The sequence below is a fragment of the Pyxicephalus adspersus genome, chromosome 5 (assembly GCF_032062135.1).
Source record: "Pyxicephalus adspersus chromosome 5, UCB_Pads_2.0, whole genome shotgun sequence".
Classification (NCBI taxonomy): domain Eukaryota; kingdom Metazoa; phylum Chordata; class Amphibia; order Anura; family Pyxicephalidae; genus Pyxicephalus; species Pyxicephalus adspersus.
This window is the reverse complement of record NC_092862.1, coordinates 14,454,262-14,476,844: the sequence shown is the minus strand read 5'-3', so window position 1 is coordinate 14,476,844 and position 22,583 is coordinate 14,454,262. Positions and strand designations below refer to the sequence as shown.

The following is a 22,583-nucleotide window of genomic DNA, read 5'->3' as shown; positions in this document are numbered from 1 at the left end:
GACAAATATCTGTCCTAATTGCATTTACTAAAATAATGTACATGTTCTGACATACAAATTCAACTTAGGAACAAACCTACAGTCCCTATCTTGTATGTAACCCGGGGACTATCTGTAAAGTCCCAGCAGCCTAAGGCCAATGGCTCTTGTGGCGTCACAATAGGTTTCTCAGGTGATGTGTATGCTCAGTAGTGGGACATTGTTTTTTTACATACAGTCACTGGGAAGTGGTAGTGTTACCCAAACCATGCACCTGTATGCCATGAATAATTCATGGATCAAACAACTTTTTTACCTAAACTGAGCCATTTCTGGACAGGCACACAAAAGCCAGTCACATTTATGGCATAAAAAAACGAGTGGAAAATGAAAGAATTTTCTAAAGCATATGCATACATATATATTGCTTTAAGGTTCATTGGATCAGTTATGCTTTGTTAATTGTTGGTGTTCCCATGTCCTGGTGCTTTTGTCAGCCCTCTTTTCCCTTTGTTTTGTACTAATTTCTAAAGTGAATATATTCCTAATTTCCTATTGCCAGCTTGATTGGTCATTCTCTTTCCTCCCTTTTATTCTTCTCTCTTTTATAAACCAAAAGCTTTGTAATCATATTGGCATACTGTGATAAGACAAGTCCCTTGTCTTCACAGGTCAAGATTATAATATCCTGCTGTACAAAAAACACAGGCTTCAGTAAAACCTGATGCTTGTACTGCAGATAAAGAAGAGATAAAAACCTAAAGACTCAATTTTTATGCCAGAAAATCTCCCACCACTCCTGGCATAGTAATCTGAGTATAGCTTTTCAGATGAGCAAACATTGTCTTCATGTTATAAGAATTTTTTAATATATTCCTATGAAAAGCACAGCAGGAGGTACAGAACCAAGTCAACATAATATATGAGACACTTTCTGCATGGAGTTTGATTGTTCACCCTGTGTTTGCATTGGGTTTTCTCTGGGCACTCTGATTTCCTTCCAAATGCCAAAAACATGCAGTTATGATATTTTCTTCCCCTGTAAAATTGGCCTTAGACGGTATTAATGACATCTGACTGAGATAGGGACATCAGATTGTAAGCCCCTTTGAGGGACAGTTGATGACATGACTATGAGCCTAAAAAAAGGTGTTGCGTAATATGTAGGGAATATATAAATACGAATAATAATTTTTAGAAGGTGTGTGTAGTTTAGGACACGGGATTCTCTATCACCGTATTATAAGTGTTCTGCAAGCTTCATAGCCTAGAGGGTCAAAATTTTTTGTGTTAACATGTGCTCACATCCTTTAAAGCAGAACTAAACCCAGTCAAAACCCACCTGTCCCCATTCCTTTAGAAGCAATGCCATTTTCTTCCTTCTTCTCTTCCACATTCCAATTGACCGGGCCTGATCACCAATTTTCAAAGTGAGACTTTTGTTTCACTTTAAGCACCTCATATGTTATATATAGGAAAGTTTAAAGAATCCTAGACATCTCTAAAGCAGGTCAGTGACCAGACCTCAATCTGTGATTGTCTGTCCAATAAATTCACTACCATGACCATTAAAGAGAGCAACAGGCAGATAAGTGTAGGGACTGGTCAAGGAGAAATCACTATGACACAAGTGACAAGTGTGCATATGTAATACAATTTATGTTTTGTATATGCAAAGCAAGATACCCTTCTTATATGCAAAAGTTTTGGGAGAAATCTGTATAGTGTATAGCAGTAAATAGAAGATAAACTTTCAGAACTCTCAATGATTACATCACTTCCGAGTACCACCGCCTTCATCACCTTACACCAATGCTGGGTAACAAACTTTATAAGACAGCATATGCATACTATAAAATGTAGATAATGCAAAAGATAACATATATTATATAACATATAATATATAGGATAACATATATGTAAGTGTGCATGCATGAAAATGTTATTTTGTAATTTTAGGGGTGAATTTATAAAGCAGTGAATCTGAATCTCCTGGTACAGAATTAGTTACCACCATTGAAACACATGAACCTGGAAGATTCTCCACCAGCGTACCATGCCATTGATAAACAGACCCCTTAGAGTGTTTGCAGAAAGAATAAAAATAAAGGTATGTTAACTTAATGATTTAGATCAACTGCATGACTTAGGTCTAACCAGTCTATTGACTTGCAATCAATGCTTTATATCCTCCTACAGCTATATAATGTAAGGGTACATTACAGTCTGTGGAGGGTTTATTCAGATTTTTTTAAGGATTTTCTTACCTCTCCCAGATAGTACCACCACCATCATCATCATCACCAATAATGATGGTTAATAGATTCTATAGGATAGCATAGGCGTAATATAAAATGTGAATATTGCAAAAGATAACACAGATTTGTAGTTATTCACAAATGCACACATTTTATTTTGCAATTTCATAATATTTGCATTTGTAATTAAGTCTTCATATACTGACTGCATCCTTACTACAGTCATATCATATTGTATTTTATTTGTTCAAATGTAAATTATTTATTCCCATACAGTCCTAGTTATATATACCATGCTCACTAATCAGCTGATTACCTGGGGCTGGACGCCTGAAACATTTGGATCCCCATTGTTACTGCTGTGCCAACACATTTAATTGGTACACCTGTTGTTTGTTTCTTCCAAGTAAGCAAAGTAATGATTTCTATTTTTGGAATTGCATTGAGACTGAAGGGGGGAAAAAATCACTTGTCCACCTGTATAAGCCATGATTGATTGTAACCTGCTGGTGTTCTCCAACGTATTTCACATTCTCAAATGTATTTCTTGCATTTGGATTTGAAAAGCAGACTTTTTACAAACTTTCTGAAACTACAACTTGCTGTATGGAAATAGAATGTTGCTGAATAGCTACCAGGGTCCGGAAGATTGTAGAAGAGCAGCCTTGGAAAATGGTGCAAGGTGACAATGCTAGGTCAGGGCAGCAATAAAACCATACTGCAAGTATTATATAGTATAATATACAACAGGCATGAAAATAAGCATAATTGTATTGTGGTCCATTTACACCATTCTGTACTATAGTATTTTTTTATTGTGAGTTCAGCACTTTTAACTTCAATTGGCCCCAATCCAGGGAAAATTACTCCTGCTGTATTATTCTTTCTCCTTCAGAACAGGTGCGTTGTGAATGTGCATTGCAATTCACTTTAAATGGCATTCTATCACATGTAGACAACGGGGTTGATTTATTAAAGGTCTGTTTACTTAGCAAAGTGAATTATCACTTATCAAGGATAATCTACATAAATTTCCCCAATGTCCCCCATAATCCCTGGATTATCTAGGTAGTCCCCCCAGATCATTCATCAACCTAACCTGATGGATTGACATATGATCATTCAGGAATGACCACCGTGCAGTCCTATAGTACAGTGGTCCCCAACCTTTTGAAACTTGCGGTTCACAAAATCCACAATACAAAGTCCTTTGTCCGTCAAAGGGAAAGAAACTTCCCCCTGAGAGACGTCATAATACCAGAACCGGCCCACTCTCCCATCACAGGTCTGAGCTCACCTTCCTGAGCCTGCGATCTGTACAGGAGACAAGGTTTTTGGATTTGGCCTAGTGCATCCCCCCCAGCGGGACCCTTCTACTGACCCTGCTGGGGGATGGACCGGTCAGAGCCGCCGACCACAGTCTCCGTGCTTTCGTGGCCCACTGGGCAGCGGACCAGGGGGTTGGGGACCCCTGCTAAAGTGGAAAACACAGTGAGGTGCCACTCATTCATCCAAACAAACTAAAGTTCCACTGTCAAAATCTGTGATGGTATATAAAGACTGATAAGGAAACCCAGGGAGGAAAGCCTAGGAGGCTGAAGGCTGCTCCTTATTCGCATGCCTGATCACAAGCCTCCACAAAAGGAGCTTTCTTCTAATGTAAATAATTCCAAGGGCGCATCATTAGATCTTGCGCCTGCGTAGTAGGAAGGAGAACCTGAAAGAAGATGAAGGTGCCTGGTTTTTGCCCTAGCTGAAATGTTAAGGGAAGGCAGGACAATGCGGGACCAACTAGGATTGTGGAGGGATCGAGGGCTTTCCACCTGTAAAGAAAAGTTCCCCTTTATAGTCTTCATTTCCAGTTATCATAGTGAATAGTGTTTGATTGTTTTGAGGCCAGCCAAATGCAGACAAATGTTGTTGAGTGTCTGAATAATACAATGTTTTTGGGATGTGCCGTCTGATTGGGATGAGGTTGAGACGTATTGAACATGGAAAGTCCTTAATGGATGCCTGGCTCAGCCAAAAACCTTTGTATCTCTTATTGAACCTCACTTACTGTACAGAGATACGGAAGACTTGCTGGTAATTGTAGATTTTCCTCCCTGCTAATGTCTTCTCTTAGCACGCAGCTTCTAGTAATCATCGACTGATTCGGGGAAGCAACTAGACTGCGGGCATTAAAGTTTTAAATAAGGTTTGGTTTTAATTATGATTAGGAGTATAAAATATTCAGACATAGATTATAAAAACTAATCCAACATCATTATTGCAGAGGTAAAGTATTTCCTAGTCTCTCTATTGCCTTTAGCTTTACTCAATGTCTCTTTGCTGACGTATCGCTGTTCATATATGAAATATAAAGCTTTGTAATGGCCTGTTCAGCCTCATCCTATCCATTTTAATGGAAATCATAGAAAGATTAATTTGTCAGACAGCAATTCCAGACAGCAGGTGAAATCAATAGGTGAACTAATGCCATCCAGCAATTGTTGTAATAATGGTAAATGTAGAAATTCTGCTTAATCTGAGTTTATGGTTAGCCATTTCAGCCACATATCCAGCTGCGTATTGGGCAGTAATGACGTGGCCTCCTGCTCTCATTCTCCCAAAGGGGCTGATTTTCTAAAGGAAATTAGGCTGTTCACTTACCTTATCACCTAACAGGTGAAAAGAATATCCAATCAAGCAATTAAATCTAAAAACAAACCAGTATTTTGTCATGCACAAGATTGGATGATTGAAGTAATCAGAGCTTCATGTCGCAAGGAGATAATTTGCTTTGCTATGTTAACAGCCTATATTTATTAGCTAAGTCAACCCCAATTTCTAAAAAAAAGGCAATATAACTATAACTGTCAGAGAAGACCAATCCTAAGGATAGCCATGTGCTGGTAGAATAGCTGGACAAGGACAATGTATTCTAAGCATATATTTGGTTGTGGTTTATCTTTGAATGTAAATTTATGTATTAGGAAGATGTTGCTCTTTAAGGCTAAAGCAGCATTACACATGGTTCATTGAAACCATCGGATTCCACCAGATAAGAGTTCCTTAACCCGTGGCTGATTAACTTCCCATTTAATGCCTGACTAATTGGCATTTCATGGTTCCTGCCCAGTTGCCCAGATGCCACTTGACAGAGCCAGGTGATTGTTGTACGTCTGTAAGAGTGGCATTCTGACCACAATTTTAAGCAGAGGCATTTATCCCAATACCCACCAACGTATGAGCATTTTTCCAACTGATCCCCAAATTATTTGGTTTAGTACAGGTTCCCTGAGACCCAAAACTTATTTCAAAAGTTCCTTTCGGGTAAAAAGGCTAGGAAAGGTAGGGCTAAGGTATAAAGATAATTTTAATATCCCACAACTGGGAGAGGGACAAGGCAGGAGAAGGTGGGTCTATGGTCTACTTACTATGGTCAAGTGTCATTTACAGAGTCTAAGGCTAATCTTGGGGGGGGAGCTAATTTACCTACCACTTTGCTTGATGTAGGAGTAGTGTCCATGTCATGATCTCCATAGTTGTCTCTGGCCAGTAAATGAAAAAATACTGACCCCAGAGGTTCAGTATAACAACCTCTTAAAAAAGAGGTTAGCAATAGCAGATTTATATTTCTCCATGATATGTTTATGATTCCTTTCAAGTCATTGCTAGGTACAGCAATACGACAGGTTAGAAAAACTTGGCTGCTTCTCCCTGAAGAAGCCAGGGAAAGACTTGTCTTTAGGAACTTCCCTACCTCTTTCTGAAAACCTAAAAAGTCATGATGCCCCAATATTTTATCCATTGTTGGTGCTGGTAGAGTTGGATCACGATCAAACTTTCAACTGCCCTCAATTGTCTATGGCCATGAAGCCCAACTTGTTGCCCAATTGCTGTATGCACCCCCTAGGTATTTGTTATGTGACCTTAAATTCCACCAGCCAGTAGTGGAATAATTAATTCAGAAAAAGAACTGTAATGACCGTAATCACACGCAAATCCCATGTAGCACATTCCTACTCTGTCTCTAACATGTCCCCAATCTCCAAGCGTAAAGCATGTCCAGTTTCCAACAATCTGAAAGTTTTCTGTTGCATTACACATAAATATTTTGTGGAACCTTGATGCCAAGTGCTGCCGTTAAGGGCCCCTCTATGTGGCTGCAGTTGATTGTCCTTCTTATGTGGACCAACTCAACTCAATGTCTATGGCCACCTATACAGCCCCAGCACATCTAAAGGGCCATACAATGACCATGAGAAGAAATCTGCAAACTAACTTCTGCAGGCTCCACTGAATAAACAGTGATTAGACATTCATTCTGCATTCTCATTGCTGATTCTCTACAGCATTCCATTTTTCTTCCCTAATTATTTTCACCTCAGGACTCCTCTCTCTGCTTTGCATTCTAATCATGGGAGCCTGTCGTGTTTACAGAACAAATACTCTTCTCTAATTAAATGATTTGTTCTAACATCACTCTAGGGCTCCAACTTCTTATTACCTTGGGTGCGTCTGACTCCGTCTGCACTTTCCTGGGTGTCCCCTTGGGCTCCGGAACTTTTGAAGTGTCCTTAGCGGAGGGTGAGTCAGTGTGTTCCCCCTGGAGGTTCACGTTGATGTTGTCCACGCTGGCAGGATGGTCGATATTATTGGAGTTCCGATTGCAATGAATAGCTGGAGGAAATGAAAGAAAACTGCTTAGGAAAAGCGACACCTGTGCAATTTTAAGAAAAGCAAAACTTTAAACTGTGCTGAAAGTGCAACTCCAATGAAATCCACAATTTGTTCCTTGATTGAATAATCTAGTAGCATATGGATTTTCAACGCTGACTTGCTAAAAATTTTGTAATAATTAGGAAAAAGTGATTTTTCTGTCTGTCTAGGGTCTGTCTAACAAAAACTTTTGTGCAGGAAAGTTAAATCAGCTGATAATGTTCTATATCTATGTGCCATGGGAATTCTATCATTTTCTTAAAATTCTCAAATTAAAAGATTTGTTCTATGTTTTTAGCTTCTTTGAGTCTGTCTGCACTTTTCTGGGTGTCCCACAGTTTCAACACCATCTTGTTCTAGCAACAAGATCTCTAGTAAATAATTGTTCTTAGTTCTCCTCTATGGGCTAACTGCACATTGCTGATAGAGATAAATTACATTGCTAGCTATATCAAATCATAGTAATTAGTAATTTGTGCTTTATACTTGGGTCATACCAGTAGATGGTGCTGTGTCCTTTTATACACATTTTACATGAGGACACAGCACCATCTACTGGTGACCAACAATTATGCATTGAACGTCAGTAAAATTTAGTAACCCATCAAAGCCAGTGTTTCTCAACCTTTTTAACATGGATGAACCCTTGAAATAACTTTTAGGTCTTCGGAAACCTCTTCTATTATTCCTATATCATCAGCTCACACTATATTAATGTGGTGGTCAGGAGGAAGAATGTAATCATTACAGGTAGCCAAAAAAATCACTGGCAAGGTAAAACTGACCTGAAAGGCAAAAATTGCTTATTGTTTAGGGAACCCCTAGAAATCTCCAAGGAGGTGATTTTGGAATATGGATTAAGAGGGATATTTCTTGGAATAGTTACAAAGGTTGAGAAACACTAATCTAGGATGATACAATTTAGTATTAGCATTCTGTTTAGGACACAACTTGGAAAACAATAAGGACCCAAAACAATTTTTTTATTGGTCCCTTTCATCTAATCTTACACACCTCAGCTGTCACCTCCAAGTTTTCTCACCCATGGGAACATCCCAGGTTCCTCCTGTTCTCCAGCCTCCCCTACTAAACAATTGCTCTATGATTGTAAAAAAAAAAAAAGTTTACGCACAAGCTTTAATTAGGACAAACATTTTTTTTTCTTTCATTTGCGCACATACTTTCAAATCTGCATACTTTGTAAGTGTTGATCACGCCAGTCTTTTAGTTAAATACTTTGGAGGGTAAGGGACCTCTTTTTTTTTTATAATGGCAGAGTACCAGAAGATTAATAAACAGCGCAGCATGGAAGCATTTAATTAACAACGTTCAAACAGAAATTATTTTTAGAAAGGACATGCGCCATTCTCTTTGTCAGTACGGAATCGTTAACTACAGAATTCATGATGATTGTCATAAACAGAGGAGAGGCACTGTCTGAATGACAATGTGCCTCATACATATGTATCACTCAGTTCCGCACCATCTGTAAATGTATTCTGGGCCGCTCGCAGACCGGACACACAAAACGGAAAAAGGAGTAACTGGATCATTTGTTACAGAAGAATTCCGGTAAGCACCATTTGCAATAAAACCGGATGAATAAAATAACCTCAGTGGCTTTTCAGAAACATAACCAAACTCTGTGAAAAACACTGGGGGGCATATGCATAAAGTAGTGAATCTGACACTTATTAAACATTCACTGCATGTGATTTTTACAGGTGCCTGTGTTTAAATGAGAGCAACTGATTCACCACCAGTAGGTGTTTGGTGAATGTTTTATTTACTTCTTTTTTATATTCATAGCTCTTATTGTTTATTTGGACTGATGGGTTGCATGCACAAAACACATTTATTGTACCGGTTTTCAAAGCAGTAAAAATGAAAGAACAAATCCTCTTAACATATTACAGCTTTCAAAAAAAAAATTGTACTGAAAAATATAATTTTTTTAATTTATTACCAATGTACTCCTGTGACACCTAGGCAAGGGCTGTCATAAACATTGCAATGCATCAAAGGGCAGTGTCACATTTACTTCTTCCTCACTAAAGCGCAGTCGCCTCTCTCCTGCGCATGTGGGCAGTTCTGGCGCTGTGCATGCATCTGTTTCAAAGCTTTATTCTCTCCAATCCGCTGGCCAATCAGAAATTAGCCCTCTCACTGCACTCTGTGTTCGTGCAACGTGTCCCCATTGTGCTAAGCCCCTAGTTCTGTGAGGTAGTTCCTGTTCACCTGGTGCTTAATTTAGTGTTTCCTCTGTCCAGCTTCTGCGTTAACCCCTCGTTGTCCAGTCTGCTGGTTCCCAGCCAACTTCCCTGTGCTCTTCGTGTTCCTGTCTGTGGATATTGCGTGTAAACTGTGCCTCCTGCTGCTTCCAGTGTCTCCTGTGTTCCCTGTTCCCGCAGTGGCCCCTGTGTCACTGGTGTCTGTCTCCTAGATCCCTGGCAATTTACCCCTGGCATGTGACCTAACCTATTTTCCTTACTGCCTCCCTCGACCCCAGCCTTCCTCGACTATCCTTCTGCTTTGTTATTTGGTACCGTATTTTGCCCACCTTGGTGTGCCCAAGGGCTGCAACCTGGCAGTGTCCAGCGGCGCAACATCCTCACCATTAGAGGCTCTGGAGAAGACTTAGTTACTGCTTAGACTCTGCACCTTGGCCCTTATCAGAGCTCACACTACCAAAGCTTCCCCACTGACCAGGCTAAATTAGCGTACGTGAAATCCCTTCTTTCTGGAGAACCCTTGGCATGGGCGTCTCTGCTCTGGGAAAGGAATGATCTATTCACCTGTGACATTGAAGCTTCCGAAGCCTTTTTAGGAGAGTTTTTGATGAACCTGCTCAGGCCTCCTAAGCAGCCAGTGCTCTCCTGCGTCTCCTGAGAGACTTACCGTGAGCCAGTTCACTGTTAAGTTTCGCACTTTGGTGGCAGAGCTCCCCTGGAACGTGGCCCTCCACGCTACCTTCTGGCAGGGCCTTTCTGATGGCATTAGGGATGAATTGGCTGGTCAAGAAATTCCCAATGCTCTGGATGACCTGATCTCCCTGGCTACCCAGATTGATATATGTTTACAGGAGCATTTCTAGGAGAAATTTCGCTCCTGCAAGGCCTTCTCCCCATGACTAGCTCCATCCTTCCAGCGGACTCTGGAATCTCCAGTCCCCCGTTTCTCCATCAGAAGTTCCCATGCAACTTGGCCCCTCAAGTATATCTCCAGAGGAGAGATCCGGGCGCCTATCTTCAGGTCTCTCCATTTACTGTGGATTGAAAGGACACTTTATTAAATGCTGCTCCCCAGGAAACTTCAGCGCCTAGTATGCTCTGAGGGGGGCATGCTAGGTCACTCTTCTCTCCCCTCCACTCAGCGTCTCTCAATACCCATACAGCTCCACCACAAGACATCCACACTTGCCCTGAAGGCTTTTAGCAACTCTAGAGCAGCAGGCAATTTCATCTCTGCTACTCTTGTCAAGGAGTGCGCCTGGCCTAAAGAGCCACTGACTCAACTCCTGCGTATCTCTGCAGTGGATGGTACTATTCTCTCTTGCGGACTTATCCGCTTCCAAACCTTGCTCATGCAAATGACGGTAGGTGTGCTACATCAGGAGACCATAACATTCCTTGTACTTCCTTGTACCCCAAGCCTCATTTTCAGTCATCCTGGGACTCCTATGGCTTCAACAACACTGTCCAGTGCTAGATTGGTTTACTCCAGAGGTATTGGCCTGGGGTTCTTCTTGTCACTCTAGGTGTTTGACCAAGCTCCAACCTCTCAAGCCTTTTGCCCTCTCCACGTCGGAGTAGGCTCCATCTATTCCAATCCAGCACCAGGGATTCCAAGATGTCTTCTACAAATGCCAGGCTGGACAACTTCCTCCCCATCGCACCTATGACTATCAGATGGACCTCATACCTAATTCCACACCTCCCAGAGGAAGGGTATACCCCTCAGTCTTCCAGAGACGAAGGCTATGAGTAAATATATCCAGGAGAATCTGCAGAGAGGATTTATTGATAAGTCTTCTTCCCCCGCTGGCGCAGGGTTCTTCTTTGTCCAAAAGAAGGATGGGACTCCCTGTCCTTGGCCCTGATTTATTAAAGCTTCTCAAGGCTGGAGAGAATACACTTTTATCAGTGAAGCTGGGTAATCCAGCAAACCTGGAATGGATTTCCTAAAAGTCATTAGCTATTTGTTAGCAAATGTTTTCAATCCTGGACCAGATCCATTCCAGCAAACAATCACCCAGGTCACTGATGAAAGTGTATTCTCTCCAGCCTTGGGGAGTTTTAATAAATCAGGACCCTTGTATTGATTAACGTGGTTTGAATGCCATCACTATAAAAAACGCTACCCACCGTCGCTAATTCCTGAGCTTTTTGACCGTCTCGGTGGTGTTTAGATCTTTACCAAACTGGACCTCCGAGAGGCCTACAACCTAATTCAGATCAAGCAGGGGGAGGAATGGAAGACAGCATTTAATACCAGGGATGGGCATTATGAATATCTGGTGATGCTCTTTGGTCTCTGTAATGCCCCGGCTATCTTCCAACACTTTATCAACAAAGTATTTTGTGACATTTTATACATCTGTGTTGTTGTATATTTGGATGACATTTTGATTTTCTCTTCTGACCTGCCTACCCACAGACAACATGTCCATCTTGTCTTACAGAGACTCACAGACAACTGACTCTATGCTAAGACAGAGAAATGCCTGTTCAAATGCCCCCAGGTGCCCTTCCTGGGTTACATGGTTTCTAAGGATGGCCTCTCTATGAATCCCGAGAAGGGGAAAGAGGAAAAAGCTATCTCTAACTGGCCGCCACCCTGCGGTCTTAGGGCTATTCATCGTTTCCTGGGTTTTACCAACTACTACCGGCAGTTCATCCAAAATTACTTCACGCTGTAGTGCCCATCACTGCACTGACTGAAAAGGATGCTGACCCTAAGAATTGGCCCTCTGAAGCTATTGAGGCCTTTCATTCCTTGAATAAAGCCTTTCTTTCTGGCCAAGCTCTGATTAGGCCAGATGTTTCCAGGCCCTTTACCATAGAAGGTAATGCCTCCTCATTCGGAGTGGGAGCTATTCTGTTCCAGACCCCCACCGGAGCTCAATGCCCATGTGCGTTCTTTTCACGGAATTTCTCCCCAGCAGAGAATTACTCCATTGGAGACAGGTAGCTGCTGGCCATCAAACTCGTGGTGCTCTCCTCACAAAGTCATTATTTTCACAAAAACCTCCAATACCTACAGTCGGCTCGTCGCCTCAACCCTCAGCAGGTTAGTTGGTCGTTGTTCTTTTCCCGTATTGATTTTATAATTACCTTTAAACCTGGTTCCACTGACTTCCAAACTGACGCTCCCTCCCACTCCTTCGATCCACAGGATTCTGAAACCACTGCTGAGCTAGAGCTTATTATCCTACCGGCCCGTATCCTTCCCTGTTCAGGAATCTGGTATTCCTCCGGGTAAAATCTTGATGCCTGCTCAACTCCACACCAAAATATTACATTGGGAACATGACTCTAAACTGTCTGGCCACCCGGGCATTCACAGAACTTTCACCCTTCTGTCCCATTTGTACTGGTGGCCCAATTTTCATAAGGATGTGACGGACTATGTCAAGGCCTGTGCTGTATATGCTCAAATCAAGTCGTCTACTTGTGCCCCAACATGACTGCTTCTTCCTCTGCCCATTCCTAGGGAGCCTTGGTGTCACCTGTCCATTGATTTTATTATGGATCTTCCACCCTCCGATGGCTACACAATCATTTGGGCGGTTGTGGATCACTTTTCCAAAATGGCCCATTTTGTACCCCTTCCAGCTTTACCATCAGCAGCTGTGTTGGTGCTAGTCTTTATTCGTGAAATTTTTAGGCTTCACGGTATGCCCACACATATAGTTTCTGATTGTGGGGTTCAATTTACCTCTCGCTCTTGGAAAGGCTTTTGCAGATATTCCTTGGACATCTCTGCGGACTTCTCCTCAGCCTATCACCCGCAGACTAATGGGCAAATAGAGAGAATCATTCAAGCCCTGGAGCAATTTCTCAGAGCCCTTGTTTCTGCCCACCATGATGACTGGGTAACACTGCTACCATGGGCGGAGTTTGCCCACAACAACCATGTTAGCACCAGCACCAAAGAATCACCATTCTACATTGTCTGTGGCAAACATCCTCGCCTTCCATCTCCTATACCCTGCTCTGCCAAAATACTTGCACTCAGTGCCCTGCAGAGGGACTTTAACCGCATGTGGTCTTCTACTTGTGATCATCTGAAACATGCAGCTCTCAGACACAAGAAGTTTGATGATCGGCGTCACCATAAGGCGCCTCTTCTCCAACCTGGAAAAAAAGTCTGGCTCTCCACAAGGAACATTTATTGCAAGGTGCCTTCTCTGAAATTTGCTCCACCATTCATCGGACCTTTTGCCATTTCTGCCAAGGTTAACCCAGTTTGCTACAAGTCACGTCTTCCCTCACATCTCAGCTGCCCAATGCCTTCCATGTGTCTCTGCTGAAATCATGTCTCATTTTCTCGTCCCTCTCTGCTGGCTACTCCTGCACACGATTCTTCTCAGGAATATGAAGTCAATGAAATTTTGGATTCCAAGTTTTATCGCAAAAAGCTAATGTACCTAATTGATTGGAAAGGTTTTTGTCCTGAGGAGAGATCATCGGTTCCAGCTACAGATGTGTGTGCACCTCTTCTTGCCAAGAGGTTTCATCTCCAGCTTCCCCTTAAACCCGGACGCCAGGAGGTGGGGAGGCCCTGTAAAAGGGGGGGTAATGTCACACTTACCTTTCCTCACTAAAGCGCAGACACCTCTCCCCTGCATATGTGGGCAGTTCTCACGCTGGGCGTGCCTCTGTTTCCAAGCTTTATCAATTATGTCCAATCCACTGATGAATCAGAAAATAGCCTCTTAACCAGCCCTGGCTATTTAGCTAGCTCCCACTGCACTCCGTGTTCATGTCTCCATTGTGCCAAGACCCTAGTTCTGTGGGGCAGTTCCTGTTCACCTAATGCTTGATTCAGTGTTTCCTCTTTCCAGCTCCTGATTTAACCCCTCGTTGTCCAGTTTGTTGATTCCCAGCCAACTTCCCTGTGCTGTTCTAGTGTTCCTGTCTGTCTGTGGAGTCACCTTTGCCTCCTGTTGCTTCCCGTGTCTCCTGTGTTCCCTGGATCCCTGGCAATTGACCCCTGGCATGTGACCTTACCTCTCTCACTTGCTGCCTGCCTCGACCCCGGCCTTCCTGGACTAGCCTTCTGCTTTGTGATTTAGTTCTGTGTTTTGCCCACCTTGCTGTGCCCAAGGACCACAACCTGGCAGTAACCAGCGGCGCAACATCCTCACCATCAGAAGCTCTGGAGAAGACCTGGTTACTGCTTAGACTCTGCGCCTTGGACCTTCTCAGTGCTCACACCACCTCCTTGCAAGCTGTAGTGCCCCCTAGTGGTCCTGTCTCTGCATGCGTGACAGGCAGCACCTTTGTTGTGCATGGAGGTACAAGATTCATTTTAAATGATGTAAAACATAAAACACACATAAAAAGTGCAGTCCACTACATTGGGCTAAAAACTGGCGCTAAAAAAAAAAGTGACCTTTTTACCATAATCGTATGCTGGGTATGCTTGCCGATTATGGTGAAATGGTCACCTACCTTTTTGTTGGCACTTTGCAGTGATGACAGGTTGGGGAACCTCCAAACAATGTCCATGATAGGAATGCACACCTTACAGCAATTTATAAAAGAAAAGGGGTGCTTTAAGTGACAACCACAGATGATGCCATGTAGAACTCATGAAATCAGAAGTCTCAAGCATTTCAAAGTACAGAATTCTTGCTTTATTGTGAAAACAGTGTCACAACATTTTTAAAAGCCAACGTATCGGGGCCACAATGGTTGCTACGTCAAGCCAACATAGTGACTCTTTCTTTATTGTGAAAGCAGTCACAATATGTTTGAAAGCCAACATGTAGTGTAAACAAAATTCACCAGGTGCCAACATAAACTTATTTGACAAAAAGGACTTTACATGTCCCAATCTCTACTTCGTGGTGACTTTTTTAATTTAAGCTTTAAAGGAAATTGTGTTTTGTTGTTAGTTTTTTTCCCCAATCATCTCTGTGCTCATTCTGTTATCCAGCCCTATCATTCATTCTTTTGTTTTGTGCATTCAATACAATACAGTCCATACATTTACATTCAACACTCTTGATTAGCTTTTAGTCCTTATTCTCCCTCTTCCAGTCTGAGTGCTGCAGATTAAGTGATTATAAACCAATTGAAATTCAGATACTTCCACTAGTTTCATTAAAAGTAACTTTAATGCTTTAATAACAAACACACAGTTGCATTGGGATATTTTATTTCTTGAGTTCAGCTTTATTAAAAAGAAAACTGCAAGTAAAATTAATGTGCCGGCCATAAAAAGTAAGTTTAAGCTTTGACTCCCCCTAGTGTATACTACTCAATGGTACATGTTTGCTATCATTTTGGAATAGTTGGGGTTGCCTCCTGCAGGTAATACAGGACACAAAGCTTCAGGTCAGCTGTGTATAATGCTTGTACAGGATCTTCTCTAAAAGAACAAAATCATCTGCTGCTAAAAAGGCCAAAGCTTTGGAACCTGGTTTGAATGTATCCTAGTACTTTGGGAAAAAGAAAGGAGTTTTTGGACAGACAAAAGTGTTATCAAAGTGATATATTTTAGAAACTAAAAAGTAAAAAAACAACACAATAAAGGAACACTGGGTTCCTTAATCTAAAATATTAATAGATAACTGATTGGGGAACCTAGTGTTGCAAAAGCTTGTACATTTCAATTAGATAAAAAGTATTTCTTTTACACAACACTTTTACCTTTCTTTACTAAAACTAAGTTGGTGACAATAATAACAAGATCTGTGAAGGGTCTCATTTATCCGGGTCATTGTATAACTAGTAATATTATTATTAGTCACATAAAACTGGACTTCTTGTAATGATAAAGATGTTTCCCAGCCTTTCAAGCCGCTTCTTCATTTCATTACCACAGCACCTAGACTAAAGAACCACTTTTACAACGTGCTTGTATGTGAGTGAGGAAGCATTTTTGTAAAGATACAAGACCTGCTCCACCCTATCAAAACATAATTCTGTGTCTTTACCAAGAATGTTCTTTAAAAATTGAATATACTATACAAAACATGACGTCCAATGACCCGCGGGCACCACAAGACAAAAAAATAGCTACACTGTTACTCTGTCAAGCTTCCAACTAGCTATCACCCCAATAATATTAGGAAACCTAGCGTTCAAAAAGCTTGTACATTTCAATTAGATAATAAAAAGTAAATTCTGTTACTCTGTCAAGCCTGCAACTAGCTACCACCCCAATAATACAATGCAGTCTTAGTGAGGGCATTGTTTTACCTTTCTTTTGTCCAGTTCCAGTTCTTTAAATTGTTCTATAAGATACATACATAAATCTATAATATAAAATCCTTGAGTTTAAAGCAAGATTTTTCCATTAAACGCCACCATTAGAAAATAATTAGTTGGTTTATACTCCAGTAGTTGGCACTGTGTCCTGTAAAGTGCGCAAAAAAACATTTAAAGCAGACCTAAACTCAACCATTTTTTCATTACATAGAAGGGTAGACAACCCTTCAAAATAAAGTAAAAATGTTTTTAAATTCAACACCCCTTCTTTAAAAAAAGGTCGTCGTGGTGATCAAGTCTTAATGGGAGCGCAGAGCCTCTCAGGATACCTGCGTCATGCATCCAGGGAGGCTCTGGCTGCTCCTTCTGCGCATGCCCTGATTTGGGAATGCACAGAAGGGACATATTTTCCAACAAGGGGAAAGAGATGCCAATCTCACACATACGCAGTGGCTCTCACTTTTTTTTCCCCTTCACATTGGCTACATCACCCGATCTCACACCTCTGCAGTGTGAGATTGGGTGACTAAAGAAAGAACACTGGAAGAGAAGGCAGCACCCGGCGCCGGGACAAATAAGATTCCCAGGACAACGTGGGAGCAGATTGCAAGAAGGACCAGCGCCATCAAGGGATCTGTGGTATTAAAGGTAATAGTGAATTTTTGTTTTTAGTTTACTTCCGCTTTAAGAGCAAATTAAAAGCTAATAAAATGCTTTTAATTTATAAAAATAATTAAATTAATAAAATGCTAAGGATCTTCAAAAAGTTTCCAAACTTTTTTTTAACTCTATTTATTAGGAATTTCAAAATTAAATGACATTTTTTTTTTTACATAGCCACCTTCCTATGCGATGCATTTTACAAGCATTGTACCAATTTTTTAATGGCATTAAAGCATTAATAACATATTTGCATAGTGGACATTAAGGAAAGACTTTTTTCCCACTTCTTTGCTATAGCTAAACATTTTAGTACTCATTGGGTTTTAGCCTCTTGGGTTCTGGCCCCTCTGTTCTTTGCATAAGCCCTGATTTATCAAGAAAAATTTGGAAGTTCGCTTGCACGCATAATCGCATCCAGCATCGGAACCATCTAACCTATTTACCGAATTTTGAGCCGCCGAAAATACACTGGCGTATTCTACCGACATGAAGATTTCTGTGTATTGGACTCAATATAGCTATTTTGTATTTAATCCCGCCGGCACCGATATCACCGGGAAATCCCGCAGATCTCGCGTCTCTGCAGTTTGGGGTTGGAACTGGAAGAATACAGACCCCAGAACCTGCAGGGACCAGCTGGACACCAGGGGACAGTCACTTTTTGCTCGGGAATACCGCTTTCTGCACCTAAAATCCACCCCGAGTCACACTTGGGATTACCGCACTTGGGGGTTAAGAAAGCTTCTATTGAAAACAATGGGGGCTTTTTTAAGTGTTTTTAGCAGGACTTTGGAACCTGGAAGTCCCGTTTAATAAGAAGATCTCTAGATCTTCCAGATCTCCGCCACCCCACCTTGTGGAATGAGTACAGGGGTACATAAAGTCCCTTACTCATTCCCTGAAAGTGTAAAAAAGATGTGTAAAAAATAGGAGGAGGCTTTAACGTTGAAGTAATTTATTAAATGTGTGTGTTTAGTGTAACTGTTAATTTTTTTTTTTTTTTTACTTACTACCTTTTCTACTTTATTTACTACTTACGACTACATCTACTTCTTTATTTTAATTTATTTTTTATTAGATAGCTGTTCACTGGTGTTGTCTACCTTGTTTTTTCCAGGGGAGTGTTATCTATGTTGCTACATTTCATACTTTGCTTACCATTTAGCACAATAGCTGCTTTTGTTTTTGCAATTAAGAAGTCAATTTGTTTTGCTAGGTTATTGTGTTTGTAGCCATATTGTTTCATTGCCACCTTTAAATGTTTGTTCTGCATAAATAATTTCTAATCCAGTTTCCACCTTTGATAGGTTCATATTGCATATTAGTTTTGTAAGTATTTTTGAAATGCAATATTTCTTGGGCCATTTTTTTAACTATTTTGACTTTATATGGAAGTGTGGGTTTACATGTGTTTGGTGTTTGTGTATTTGTTTTTTTTATTTTTTTATTTTGTCATGTAAGTTTAGTGATGTCTGTGTTGTCTCTATATTTTAATGTGACCTTTTAGAAAATGTGTTAATTTTGAATAAAGTTGTTTTAAAAATGTTGTAGTTTATTTTTTTTTCTTGTTGTTATTATGTGATCGCCTTTACATCTTTAGACCTTGGGTGATCCAACAGACCTACAATTTAATTTGTGATTGTTTGTAAGCTTTACCTTTCTATTAATTGTTGAAAGGCTAAAAACAGCACAATTGTCTTCAATTGTCTTATTAAAACTTAGTTGTGTGATGTGCATTGTTGTGCGCCAAAACTCAGGTGTTTGATGTGCATTGTTGTGCGCCAATGCATAGCCGCTATGTGCGCGTGAACTGTGTTCTATCAGTTGAAAACACGCCGGCCACGTTTGCAGAGAAGGATCCTCATTCGGGTAAGTTTTTCTTTGTATGTGTATATTGTTTGTTTTGCTTCATGTATGTATATACATGCATATTTGTATGTATACATTTATAAGTGTGTACATATACATATAGAGAGACATTATAGGAAGAAATAGGTAAAGAGGGTTTTTTTTTGGCATATTGCTTAACGTGCTTTATATTGAAAATTTTGCCTTTTTTCTTCCTCTAATTTCTGATGTCATGGGGTTGGCTCAAAGCTAGTTTAAGACTTTAAGGAGAGCATGTAGCCTTCTCTTCCTCTTGATTTTTTATTTGTTCACACATATACATGCACATATCTAAATTTGACCAAGCATTGCATATGCGTGAAAAGTATTAAAAATACAATACAGCACCATCTAGTTACCAACAAAAGATGATTTAACTTTTTTAATATTGCTTAAATGCTTGACACATCCTAATAATTGAATTTATTCTGTATTTATATACATAATACATATAATACATATATATGTATTTATATACATTTAAATCTATTTTGCCATATACACATACAAGTGAAATTACTAAATGTTTCTTGATACATGTATTATAATATCTTTGCCAACAATTATTTTTAAAACTATAATGAAATTTGAATGAGATCCAAAATGCTTTTGAACATTTATTTTTTAACATTCATTCTATTGTGTGATGAGATGACATATTATAAAGTGCTAATTAGTATATATACAGCTTGATATTAATTAGTTTGCAGTGCTGCAAGCAGTCCAAAAGAAACGTAATAAAACAATTGCAGCCAATCTAACTATAAATTACCAATTTTCTGAATTAGTATAATAACATAAAACTTCAGCATTTACCAAAAAAAAAGATTAAGCACCAATGATTCAAATTGATCTGTATGGACTGTAGATGCGCACAGAACAGGGACCAGGTGTGCACTAATTGATCGCTATGACATCACCATTGATAGAGCGTAACCGACCCACCTTAATCGCGCAGCTAAAAACTAACCACCTTAATTAGCGAATTCTTTACCCCACTTCTCATTTATCAATGCTGTAAGCTGGCAGGCAAGTGCACTAGCATTCTTCACCGGCTCGCGGTAATGCGCCATGTCCAGCAGAGCGTAAATGCACGTGGCGAGCTTACGCGCATTCGCTTGATAAATCAGAGCTATAGTGTTCAGTTTTCCTGTAACCAGCAGTGTAGAACAGTGTTTCTTAACCAGGGCTCAACCAGCAGGTGCTAGAAGTTCCTTCGGCAATGAGCAATTTGTGACTCTCAGGTCATTTACCGCTAATACCAATGATCTTTTTGGCAATGATCTGTAAGAGTGACATTCTCCCCACTGGCTGGCAATGTAAGAGGCATTCTTTCTACTGACTACCACACTAATGTACTGTGAGCTGTGGATATAGTAATTATTGCAGGGGATTCCTGAAGACCTAAAAGTTATTTGAAGAGTTCTTCTATGTTAAAAAGGTCGAAAAAGGCTGATCTAGTAGTTGATGGGTTATAGCCTCTTGGGACTGGCCCCTATTTTCCTTGCATAGTGTCCAATTTTTCTGTAGGCAGCAGTATGAACCAAATTGTAGAATCTACAGTGCTATGTCAATCAGTGACTATAAGTTATTACAGGAGCAAAAAGTCCTATTTACCATACTAGTATCAGGGTCCTATGTAACAAGGTGGTATCAGTTGGTCCTGCTCTCCCAGCCAAATCGAACTTTAGGTGCTGCTTGCAACCAAAAGCAAAAATGAATACTGCACTTTAAGAAAAAGTCATCTAGAAACTACCATAAGTGTTCTATAAAAACTTATCTTCTCCCCCAGAAGTTTTGATCGCTGTAACTTCACCGAAGCTTTAGTCAGCAAAGATCCATTCTTCATTTTATGAAGGTACTAAATTTGACATCTCCTTTAAGTATTAAAGGAGTAGATATTAAAGTAAGACATTTCTGTATACTTATTCCTAAAATTCAAAATATATCCCGTGATGCGGAAAGATTTGTCTTGCCTGTAGCATTCTGGTAAATAAATGGCGACATAAAACCGCAGGTCCCTTTATGAGCTATTACAATTGTGAACATCTTTACACACACAATTAACTCTCACTTGAATAATGAATATCCAAACTTACGCTGTTTTTTTTTTTTTTAATATTAACTTTACAAATTATGAGCTATAGTCTTTTCCTGCTGATCTCAGCGATGCTTCTTAAAACAAAAATCAAATGAGATTCACCATTTGCATGACAGCGTAGCTATAAAAAACTTTTTTAGGCAGCAAAATTGTGCAGTACATTAAAAAATATTGGAAAAGATATAAAACCATACTGCAGAAGCCTTTCTCAGCACCATATTTTAAAGCAGGTCTCATTGATAGAAAGTTAACTTCTAAAACTTGCTTGGACAATAAAAAGTTTTTGTTTGTAAAGTAGAACCTAAGCCAACAGCACTTGTTATACTTTGATAAAGAGTGGGGAAGTGCAAGAACCTCTGAAGGTTTTTAAGGAAATTTCTAAAACTATATTACACCAGTACTCCTAAAGGGATGGAGTTGGAGTGCTAGAGTCCTACCTGGGCAATTATTATAACAAATTGTAATATTTAGCATGGCTGTGTGATCAAAAGCAGATCCCACAAAAGTTACAGAAATGGTAGACAGAAGAGCGCCAATTTGTAGTTCACTATTCTCTCCAGCCTCTTCTAACCGGGTGCACCACCCGGCACTTTTCAGTAACCAACTATTTTTGGGTGGTTACTGAAAAGTTGGGTCACAATACAGGGGCCACCACCCGCCTACAGCTTCTTGTCACCCAGCTTAATACATTTCTGGGGAGAATACTGGTTCAGATAATATTATCCCAAAAAAAGAAATGTCAGTGCCTTGTGTGATCCTGATTATACTCCATTGAGTATTCGATGGTTTTCAGAGAAGCACCACCTTCTGCTGGAATTTATTGGTATAACCATCTATCAGTGTGAACCATCCATTCAAACCGTTGCTGAATGCAACACGGAAAAGGTAATGTAATTTTTCTTAACCAAAAAGGTTTCTGATTTTTTATTTAATATTAAGTAGTAATCTCAAAGATAAATGTTCTTTTACAGTAAAGTAACAATTATCCTTTTGCCTCCCACCTGTACTCAAGAAAAGTAAATGGCACTTCTTATCTTTGATGTGGAAGTGAGTGGGTATAATTAACACTGCCCACTCCCGTTCTTCACTCGAGTGGCAGGCTACTGTGCCAGCATGAAAGTATATCTGGCTCCCATTATATTGGAGAGATTTTATCTTTTTCCTGGTGTTTCTTTGCAGGAATGAGTATAGGTGGAATCGTATGGTTTTAGGCTAGTAACTCTGATTTTGCTGCTCAATTGCCAAACCTCCAGGTTGGTGCCCCTAATCTCTGTGGATCAGGACACCAACCTGACCCACACTCCTCACATTGGACACCAAGGGCTCTGGTAATATGGCAGCTGTATGCAGGGCTCTGTTTTCGGCATGTAGGCTCTGTTAACAAGGGAGCAAGGCTCTGTGCTAGCACTGAGCCATTGTTGGGCTCCTGTCACATGGTTCAGAAGAAGACCGAACAAAGACCACACCTTAAGGCCCAGTGAGACAGCTGATTAAATGAATGCATTGTCTTTTGCCTGGAGATACAAGACAATGTATAATCAGCATCAATAT

At 40.3% G+C, this 22,583-nt stretch overlaps 1 protein-coding gene across 2 annotated transcripts in view; it reads right to left on the bottom strand.

Annotated features, from left to right (window-relative positions):
• The window catches only part of SAMD12 (sterile alpha motif domain containing 12), a 338,296-nt gene that overhangs the window by 296,017 nt on the left and 19,696 nt on the right, over nucleotides 1-22,583 (bottom strand). For both annotated transcript variants that reach the window (XM_072410707.1, XM_072410708.1), the window contains exon 2: nucleotides 6,730-6,902. In XM_072410707.1, the coding sequence (XP_072266808.1) occupies nucleotides 6,730-6,902 (173 nt within the window). The remainder of the gene's footprint in view (nucleotides 1-6,729; nucleotides 6,903-22,583) is intronic.